Source organism: Cavia porcellus, unplaced genomic scaffold (assembly GCF_034190915.1).
Source record: "Cavia porcellus strain 051 isolate PalLab524CR breed Dunkin Hartley unplaced genomic scaffold, mCavPor4.1 scaffold_16, whole genome shotgun sequence".
Taxonomy (NCBI): domain Eukaryota; kingdom Metazoa; phylum Chordata; class Mammalia; order Rodentia; family Caviidae; genus Cavia; species Cavia porcellus.
In genome coordinates, this window is record NW_026947499.1 from 13848601 (window position 1) to 13859323 (window position 10723).

Below are 10723 nucleotides of genomic sequence, written 5' to 3' on the forward strand. Positions count from 1 at the left end.
TATTTTTTATTTTGAGACAAGGTCTTGATAAATTGCCCCAGTTGGGCCTGAACTTGGGAACACCCCCCCCCCGCCTCAGCTTCCCAGAGGGCTGGCGTTCCACACGTGCCACCATGCCCAGCTTAGCCATTTCCCTATCAAGAGGCATTTAGTAGTTTATAGTCCTCTGTCGTTATAAAGACGGTTGCCATGAAGACTCTGAAACGTGGAGATCAGTCACATCTACCTAAAAGCACTGTGCTGATTAAGTGAATTAATTTGAGTGAAGCATTTAAAGCTACACTGGGCACGTGATGAGAGTTCAATACACACTAGGTCTTTGGGGCATGCATTCCATCTCACCCACGCGGGAGCTCCTGGTAGGACAGATTCCGAGCCGAGGGATTAGGGGGTCAGAGGGCGTAGAATTTTGATGGAGAGGATCCACTTACATTCCCAGTGTGGAGTGTGACCCGGCCTCCTGCTCCCTCCTGCACCGGCAGTGTTGTGAAGCCTTTTTGAGCTTTGCCAATCTGACAGGTGACAAACGCTATCTCAGCACAGATTTAATTTGCATTTTCCTAATTATGAGCATGGCTGAGCATCTTTCATATGCTTTGGAGCCATCTGTATTTCCTTCTCGGCTGCAGAGATTATTGGAATATGATGTCAAGGTGAAATCTTTCTTCTCTGCTGCTGTCTCTCTACGCCTCAGTCTCAGTCTGCTCGTCTCTCTTCTTCTCTGTCCCACTGTGGCTTTGCATACCTGGGTTTAGAAATCCTTGGGAGGAATCAGACAAAACACTATTGTCCCAGATGGAGGAGAGGCAGCCACACCCAGTGGCGGTTGACAAACACCTGACCATCACCAGGCCGAGCCGTTCCTCAGCGTTTCCCTGCCACAGGGGCTGACTTGCACAGGTGAAAGGAGCGTGCCGACTTCTGAATGCACTGAGCAAAGGAACGAACGAATGAATGCTTCAGCTCAAGTGTTACTCCATTGTTAAGTTTCCCCCAACCCTGTTTCTCCAGACTAGTCTTGGTCCAGCTACCATAGTTTCATCCATGGCTGGGATCTTTATTCATGGCACTTTCCCCAGTTGTTATCTAAATAGTTTATGGGGGAGCTAAATCATGCAAAGCCTGTCTCCCTCTGCCACATGACCAGCATCTCAAAAGTGGACACCATGTCTCTATTATTTGGAAGCAGAACCAGTATTTAATGGATGGATAAATGGGTGGACTAGATTGAAGTGGATTCGATTGGATGGATGGATGGATGGATGGATGGATGGATGGATGGATAGACAGAAGGATGGGTAGTAGATATATGGATGGGAGGATAGATGAATGCATGGTATGGACAGATGGAAAGATGATTGGATGGATGGATGGATGGATGGATGGACCAACAGGATAGACTGGAGGATTGATGGAAAGAAGGATGGGTAAATGGATGGATGGAAGGATGGACAGATGGATGGATGGATGGATGGATGGAAGGATGGACAGATGGATGGATGGAAGGGAGGATGGACAAAGGGATGGATGGATGGGGTGAATGGACAGACAAATGGGATGGGTAGGATGGTACCAAGGAAGAGGTGTGGGTGGGTGAATAACTGGGTGGGTGACTGTGTACATAGGTAAGTGGATGGACAGATGGATGGTTAAATAGAAGAATAGAATGGGTGGGTGAATGTGACTGGATGGATAGATGGGTGAACATACGGATAAGTGGATGGTGCAGGACTCACAAGGCTAAGGAACATCTTGTTCCCTCTTCTAAGAGTTACCCAGTGAAGTGCAGTGAGTCACTTCTTCTGCCCCACCACACCTCCTGAGCTAGGACCTGGGACACAGATCGCCGCTGCTCAGCAGACTGAACATGTTCGGAGGCTTGGACTCTGTTCAGACACTTGTCCACTTAGTCTCTGGATGATGGCTTGCTCCTGCCAAGCTGTAAGAGGGAAGGGCTTAGGGAAAGGTCATTTCCAACAGAGCCAAAGCCCAGTCTGTACAGGGGACTCTTTTGTTAACAAGAGTGAGGCTGCATGTAGAGAACAGGCCGCCCTCAATTCCTGCTCACTATGAGCTTGAGTTTTTCCGAGTATTAGATGGTATAAATATTTGAAAAGACAGCAAGAAGATGGTGACGCCTATTGATTTGTACTTAAAAGTTGCTCACACACTATTTGGGTTCGCAACTGTATCTGTCTCCACTCTCACAGACACCCTGCAGGGTGGCACTTTCTCTAACTGAGAAGGCAGTGCAGGCTCAGCAAGGCAAAGGAGCGTATTTGCCTGCGATCCTGTTTTCCTCATGACAGAATCAGCATTCAAACGCAGGGCCTCTAATGTCACTGCCAGTTCCGTTTTCACAAGGCTGGTCCTCACAGGGCTTGCTTTGAGGTGTCCGAAAGGCTATGTTAAAAGATAAAGAGTCAGGCATGGTGGTTCACACTTATAATTCCAGCACTCTGGGAGGCGGAGGCAGGAAGATACGCTTGAGGCCAGCTTGGGCATCTTAGTGAGAACTTGTCTTTGAAAATAAAGACTGAAGGATATAGCTCAGGATTCCTGGGTTCAATCCCCAGCACCGAAAAAGAAAAAACACCAGAGCCCTTTCCCCAGAAGTGCGTGGGACGTGCCTTGCTGTCCAGCACGGCTGTGCTGTGTGTACGGCTTCCTCGAAGTCAATGCATGGTGCAGCAGGGTCGCAGCTCAAACCACCGCTTCCTCCTCCTCCGCCTCTTCCCTTATGCCCCACGCACTGCTTGACAGCCCTGAGGAACGCTTTCATTGGAACACGGACTGCCCATGTCACTGTCACCCAAGAGCAAAAATGACCATCCCCCAGACAGCCTGCAGGTTTATAATACAGTTGTGTGTGATATGTTGTTTGTGGGTGCCACTGAGGACTGAACCCAGGGCCTTCACGCTGAGCTACATTCCCCAGCCTTTTATTTATTTGTTTGTTCAGATAGAGTCTCACAAAGTTGCTGAGTTGCTCAAGCTGGGTCTGAACATGCAATCCTCCTGTCTCAGCCTCCCAGAATGGCGGGAATGTTACAGGCATGCACCATCTATGTATGTGTTTTGAAAAGCATGTTGTGCTGTATCGATATTCAGTTTTAGTGGTTAGCTCTAAGTCTGGAGATGGATCGCCTGGTTTGTGTGTGTGGTTAATGAGGATATTTGGCTATAGGTGTATGCGTGTGTGTGCATGCGTGTGTGTGTCCTGTCTGGTAGTAGCAAGTTTCAGTGATGTCATTTTTCATAATCTGTTACAGGAGAACCCATATCAAACCAAATGGAAGACTCTTTGCACCAAGGAATCTAGAAGGCAACTTGCTTGTTATGCTAGCAGGCTAGTGGGACCAAGTCCAAATCTCTAGCAAAGAACCAGCTTTGAGTTTAGTTTAAATATAGTTTACAAGCAGGAAGCACAAGGCATTCCATGATTGGTTACATAGACTGAATTAAGTCATTTACTGCAGGGAAACTAACTCTAAATATATTTGCTTACAAGGAACTGTTTTTTATAACGTAGGAACATCCTTGAGATGAGGGGAGGCGCTTCAAGTGGAGCGAGCAGAGTCAAAAAGCGTCTTTAACTGGGTTACTTTGCTGCAGCCCAAGTCCTTGAAGCCAGTGAGAAGCAGTCTGTTTTCTTAATGAAGGGAAACATAAGCTGAGAGCAGTCAAAGTGGCCCAGCGCATTATCAGAAGAAAAGCAGCTGGACCCAGGCAGTCAAGGCTGACTCAGTTCAGCAGGGTGCTTACGTGACAGGCAGCAGGAGCACAGGCAGAGGCTGCTACTTGATTTTAACTTGCTATAACATGTCTGTAAGTTTGTTATTCTGTCACCGTGTCTTTATTAATCATTTAATTATGCCCTAACAATCAAGTGCTTCAAACCTCTCTTCCTACAAGCTGCCTATCTGCCCACTATACATAATAGAACATAGTGGACAAGAGTTTTGGCTATAGAGTCAGGCATTTTTTTTTGTATTGGTTATTCATTGCTGCATAACAAACTATCCCAAAACATAGCTTCTTCAACATTTATAACCTCAGAATTCTGTGGACCAAGAATCCAGGCATGGTCACTGGGCATGGTGGTACACACCTGTATACATCCCAGCATTCTGGGAGGCTGGGGTAGGAGGATTGTATACTCAAGCCCAACCGGGACAAGTTAGCAAGAATTTCCTCCCAGCTCACCCCTCAAAAAAAGGAAAGAGAAGAATCCCCCATTTTGCATGCACACTTGGGTCTCCCATGAGGGGCTGACTGTTCATGGAGTCTCTTTTCTTGGCCCAGACTTTTCCTGCATGCTCTTAATCTTTGGGCAGACAGAGTGAGCTCGGGTGAGAGGTAGGTGGGAGGGGGTAGCCGGTCCAACCCCAGGGTCTCTCTCCTTGCCCAGCAGTCTGGAAGACACCACCAGGGATCATGTAACCCAGCATCCTGCATTTCCTGCCCACTGACCCACCTGACCCTGCACATGCTGCCTGGTCTGGGCCCGCCCCACTGTCCATGCGGGAGGGATGCAGGGCCCCCAGAGGGTCTGGGGACCCTGAGTGAATCAGGGTACCTCGTGAGTCTCCCCTGGGTGAGTGTTGATTTCTACACAACACTGATAGAAGCCCCAGGGACAGGACAGGCAGTGGGAGGCAGGGACAACTGTGGCTGGCTTTGTGGGATTTGCCACCCAGAGGGCAGCGCAGGGGTCCATGAGAAAGGAATTTGAACAGGGCTTCTCCAAGTGTGGGCAGGGTACTCGGGGATTCTTTTCAAGGGACCTATGAGATCAAAACTGCTTTTATAATAGTATCGAGACATCATTTGCTTTTTTTCCACTATAATTCTGTCATGCACGCACTATGGAGACTCCCAGAGGTGCCGTGACCTGTGATGAGGTCATTCCTCTGGTTGCTAACAGACCATACGCTGTGTATCCATCCCTGAGTTTAAAAAGTGTTGCATCGTCCACTTCTAATATGGTAAATAGATTTAAGTCACGTGAACAAAGCTCATTGAGGTCATCAGTGATTTTTACAAATTTAAAGGGGTCTTTGAACCAAAACTTTTGAGATGTGTTGAATTAGAAGTCTGAAAAGTCAAGCATGGTGGTGTGAGCCAGTAGTGCCCTCTTTTTTTTTGGTACCAAAGATCAAACTCATGACCATATGCTTGCCAGGCAGGTACTATGCCTCTGAGCTATATTCCCAGCCAGTAGTTCCTTCTGTATAGGAGGCTGAGGCAGGAAGATTTCTTAAGCCTAGAAATTCAAGACCAGCTCAGATGACAGCAAAACCCATCTCAGAAACAACAAAACAGCAGAGATTCTTCATGAATATGTGTTGCATGAGTGGGTAAAAGACAAGGTACATCCTGACAGCTACCACAGCCTGAAACAATCCTGTCTCATTAGCTTAACACAAGTTGAGAACCTCATGTGGCCCAGGGGCGAGTCACGTTCTGCTGTGTAAGTACCCATTTCCAGGGCAGCACCATGAAGGCTCCCTCATTCAACAACCACTGGCAGATTAAAACCGGCCCCAGACATCAGAAAAGTTATCTGAGTGACGGGTATTTGAGTCTTCAGATCACAGGGGAAGTGAGAGTGGATGTGGGCCATGGGGTCTGCAGCAGCAGGAGAGGGGTGGGAGGCAGGAGGGCACAGTCAGAGGGCACATTAGCAGGGGACAGCGGAGGGCTGGGCTCAGGGAGACATCACAGCAGGGGAGGCTTCCTGCCCTGCAGACCCAGATGGGAACCAGGTGTGGCCCCCCAGGGCTCTGCATGGGCTGCTGTCCCCTCCTCCCGCCCACCCCGTCCACTTCCTGCATGCTGCCCTTGCCCATCACTGAGTGCCTCAGGGGGCCGTCACCCCAGGAGCTTCTTTCAAGCTGTCTCCTACAGCCTGGAATGGTCCTCCTCCCCCCCTCCTCTCTTCACCCCTTAACCCCAGGCTTTAATTCAAGTGTCCCCACCTCCAGGAAGCCTCCTCTGATGACCTCCCAGGTCAGACTGGCCATCCCTCTGTTGCACTCCACCCCGTAGCACCACAGTGAGCTCCTTAGCACGATTCTCTCTGCTATTAGGCGCCTGCTGTATACCGTGCTGGGAATAGATTTGCAAGAGGCTTAGAGCTGGGCGTGGAGAGACTGATACTACCTATGAGGTGGACACAAGGTGGTCACCATTACTCATAGCCGACGCAGTGTACTTAGTGTTTGCTAGACATTTTTTCAAGTGTCTTCCTTTTTTAATTTTTTTTTATCTTTCAGAAAACACTCTGGTGTTTTTTTTTTTTTTTTAATGTAATCATTCTGCCCAAACTCTTTATTTTGGAAAATTTCAAGCCTACAGATATGTTGAAGTCTAGTAGGAGGAGAAACATCCTTCTATTCTTAACTATTCGCGAATCACAGATTTGCTCATCCTTAACACGTTGCCACGTTGGCCCCTTTTTGATACAGATTTTTTTTCTTGAGGCAGTTTCGGGAGTAAGTTGCAGGCATTGTAATTCTTTACCCCCAAAATACTTCAGCATGCATCATCCAAGAATAACTACAACTTCCATCAGGAAATTTAAATAATATAGTATTGTCTAATATGCGGTCATAGATCGGAATGATTCCAGTTGCCTGCAAAATAAGCCTTTAAAACTAGGGCTTTTCTCCCCTCCGGGGTGCAGCCAAGCAGCATGGATGCATTTGACTGTCACGACTAAGTGGTTTTAAAATATTAGCCAAACATTTTAAGAGGGGCTTACTATCTCTGTTTTACAGACGAGGAAACTGAGAGGTGAGGGAGGTTAAGTTACTTGTCCAGGTTGTGTGGTCTGACACTGGGAAGACCTGCTGGTCTTCATTATCTCCCTGCCTTTCACTTGACTCCTGTGTTGTACTCCTCACCCACCAGGCAAGTGGCTCTTTTTAAGCTGCAAATCATATTGGGTCACTCCTCTGCTCAAACCTCTGTCATGGCTCCCTGCTTTTCTGAGGATAAAAGCCAGAGTCCTCCCAATGACCAACACGGCACAATCCCATCAGCTCTCTGGCCTCATCGCCCTCTCTGACCACATAATCCTCCTGTCCAGCCACCCTCTCCCTGCTGTTCTCTCAGCACACCAGGCACATGCTGGCCTCAGGGCCTTTGCACATGCTATCCTTGCCTGGCACTACTGTTCCCTAGTTATTATCAGGTCTTATCTCCTTTAAGAATTACTCAGGGCCTGGAGGTGTAGTGCAGCTCTGTAGCAGAGTGATGTTTAGCATACATGAGGCCTTGAGTCTGATCCCAGATACTCCCTCTGTCCCACCCCCCAATACCAGCGTCTCAGTGAAGGTCTGCAGGCCGCCTCCCTGCCCTTTCATCCTAGCCCTGGCTGCTGACATCCTGTGTGTTTTTCATGGTGCCAATCGCTGTGGCCCCACCACAGCGCCAGCTGGGGAGGGCGGGGCCAGGCTGTTTGGTTTCCCTCTGTGGCCATGTGGTCGCTGTCCCCGCAGCACGTGTTCTGTGAGGAGTGCCTCTGCCTGTGGCTGGACCGCGAGCGCACCTGCCCACTCTGCCGCTCGGTCACCGTGGACACGCTGCGCTGCTGGAAGGACGGGGCCACCTCGGCGCACTTTCAAGTGTACTAGGTCCAGAACTTGAGGATGCCTGAGGGCCAGCATCCAAGGTCCTGTTTCTGCAAAACAATCTCCAGCCCCAAGGTCAGCCTCCTGCCAGCTCCAGCCCCAGGGCCAGTCCTGGGCCTCCGCCTCCTCCTCTCTTCCTCCCTTGTTCCGAAGGATAATGTGAGCACCTTCCCTCCAAAAAGGGAGGCCTCCTCCTGCAATGAGCCTGCCCTAGGTAGGTCATCTGACCCCTCCCAGTCAAGGAATCTGCAACACAGGAAGTTCTCCCCTTCTGTCAACCTAGTACCAAGTTCCTACTACTCAGTGCTGCAAATTGGGGAGGAGCATAGCAGGCCCTGCCTCTCCACGGGGCCCGGGCCTGCAGCATCCCTGTGAAGGATTTGCAAAGTCCAAGCTGCCATCTACACTGATTAGCTTAATGGTCCAACCACTTAACATGTGCCAGGCACAGCCTCGAGCATCCAGCTTGGCTCACTTCCGGTCATCTTTACCAGAGTCTTGTCACACAGGTACTCTTGGCCCGCCTCCATTTGACAGATGAGGAAACTGAGGCACCAAGTATAGTGTAGGAACTTTCCCCAGGGTCACCCAACTGGTGAGGGCTGGCTGAGCCTCCAACATGGCCATGGTCTGGCATCAGAGTCCGCTGAGGCTGCAGGTGTGGGACCCAGCAGACCTGAGAGACTGAAAGCATGACAGGTGGTTTCGCTGCCCCTCCCTTAAGCCTTTGGGGCCTTGCTGGGTGCAGTGGCTCCTGCCTGTATACCCCGCACTTGGGAAGCTGAGGCAGGATTGGGATTTTGAAGCCAGTTTGGACTACATAGAAGGACCCTGTCTCCAATACAACAACAGTAACAAAAAGACTAGCACAGGGGTATGGAACATTGGGTGTGCACTGCACTGGGAAAGTGAGCCGGGCACACCAGCTCCTGCAATCCACTTGTGCCTGGGCCCCTGGAAAGACTTCTTCCTGCAAATTCTTGTCCTGGGGCCTGGCAGCCATGCCCAATGCCATTTGGGTTCAAGAAGGAATGATTTGGCCCAGATGTGAGGTCACTCAGTGCCCCATCCCTGTTTCTTTTCTCCTCCTTCTTTCCTGTCCTCTCCCTTGCTTGTGTCTCAAGCTTCTGTGGACATGCCTGTCTCCCCCAGGAGGGTCCCGAGCAAAAGGGACAATCCATTGCTGCCTGAGTCAGGGTGGTGGTGGTGTGGAGCACAGCACAAGCCATGTTTTGCGATCTCTGTGACAAAGCTGTTTGTCCACCCGTGCAACTCCTGCTTGGAAATCTGGGCTATGATGGCACAGGTGACACAGAAGCCACTGGAACCTTGCCCATCCTACCCATCTCCCGGTTCTGTTCCCTCATTGGCAACCTCAGCCACAGCGGCCTGGCACCAGCCTCATTACAGAGAAAGCCTCTGTCTGACTGGTGAGCAGATTAGCATGCCAGCCCTGGGGCACAGAGTGGAGCCTTGCTCTCCCCCCACTCCTGTAAATGCAGGACATTTGTCCCTGTGTGCCACCATGCCAGGACTTCATCTTTTGCTTGACATCCTTGGCTCTTTCCTGGTGCCCAGCAAGACACCCCTTCCAGGGCAGCATGGCATCTTTCAAGCTCTGTTACTATGGTGATGGCCGTGATGTTAACAATCCTGTTTGCCTGGATAATCAAGCAGGAAGGGGAAGCAGAGGGAAACATCCAGGTACATTCGGCTGCTCTGTCCCCTCCACCTTCTCCGAAGGGAAGCTACAGGCACTTGCACCCCTGGTTCTTCCCAGAGAGAAGTTCTTCCCACTAGCCCTGTCAGGAGCAAGGGACAGGAGCTGGCCAGGACTTACTGGGGAGGGTCAGCACTGGATGGAGAAGACAGAGCGGCCGGTTGGGAGTCACACCTGGAACCCTGACTGCAAACTCCTGGCTGTGTGACTGTGGGAAGTCCCTTTACCTGCTGTCACCATCACTGAGCTGACAAAAGCTGGTGTGTTGTTTGCTGCAGCCAAGGCAACCAACAGTGTGGGTTACTGGTGAACACACCCATGGTTTTGCCAATTATACCCAGGCCAGCAAAGGAAACGCCCCCTTAACATGTGGCAGATAATGAGCCATGCCTCTGACTCTATAAAGAACATCACCTGTGGGGCACCTCTGGGGCAGGTGGGATGGTATTTATTCATTCCCTACCCTCCAGGGAAACTTGGCATCTGGGGATTTTCTTCTGGGTGGGAAGCTTTTTCTTCCTCCAGGGCGGGCAGAGGCTTCAGAAGAGATTCCAAGTACTACCCTGCACCAATTCCCCTATGCTGGAGTGAAAGCAGCCAACAAGCCCTGCAGAAATGGAACAATGTCACTGTCCTTTACCCGCGTGCCCTGCCACACATTATAAACAGGATTAATCATGTATCAGGTTCCGAGCACCCTGCTCCTAATGTTTCATGATGCACTGAGTCACAGAGTCCTCAGAAATAGAGTCCTGTGTACCCGAGAGTCATCGGTGTACCAGAATAAGGCACACGCCGGACTTGGATCCAGAGAGGAGGTTGTGTGGAACGTCAAGGACATCCCAGCTCCCCAGGAGGACATGTGACAATCCTGGGGTCTTGTAATGCTTCCTTCTGGGGCCAGCAGCTGCCGCCAGTGTCTTTGTGTCTCCTTAAGTACCCTCTGTCGATAAATGTCATCTGTTGATGGAACCCATGTGTGTGTCTTATTATCTTGTCACTTCTTGAAGGCAAGCGGCACTGCTTCAGGTGAAACAGAAAGCAGAGCTTTGTGGAGGGGATCATGAGCTGCTGTCCGTTCCTCCCAGAGCAGAGCTGGCGGAGGTGCGAGGGGTGTGTGACTTCCTAGGGCTGAGGGAAAGAGCAGGCCAGGGGAGGAAACCGAGATAGACACAGAAATACACCAGCCAAGCTGGGATGGTGGCGCATGCCTACAATCTCAGCCCTTGGAAGGATGAGGCCATGAGTTCAAGGCCAGCCTGGGTTCCATAGTGAGTTCAAGGCTGGTCTGAACTACATAGCAAGACCCAGTCAAACAAAACAAAACCAAACCCTCCAGCCTGTCCTTGGCTCCAGGTTGGTAGGG

The 10723-nt window shown here is 50.4% G+C and overlaps 1 protein-coding gene across 5 annotated transcripts in view; it reads left to right on the forward strand.

Annotated features, from left to right (window-relative positions):
- The window catches only part of Rnft2 (ring finger protein, transmembrane 2), a 73206-nt gene extending 62877 nt beyond the window's left edge, over positions 1-10329 (forward strand). For all 5 annotated transcript variants that reach the window (XM_063225712.1, XM_063225713.1, XM_063225711.1 and 2 more), the window contains one exon: positions 7506-10329. In XM_063225712.1, coding sequence (XP_063081782.1) covers positions 7506-7640 — 135 coding nt within the window. In that variant the 3' untranslated portion in view covers positions 7641-10329. The remainder of the gene's footprint in view (positions 1-7505) is intronic.
- The last annotated feature ends 394 nt before the right edge of the window (positions 10330-10723 follow it).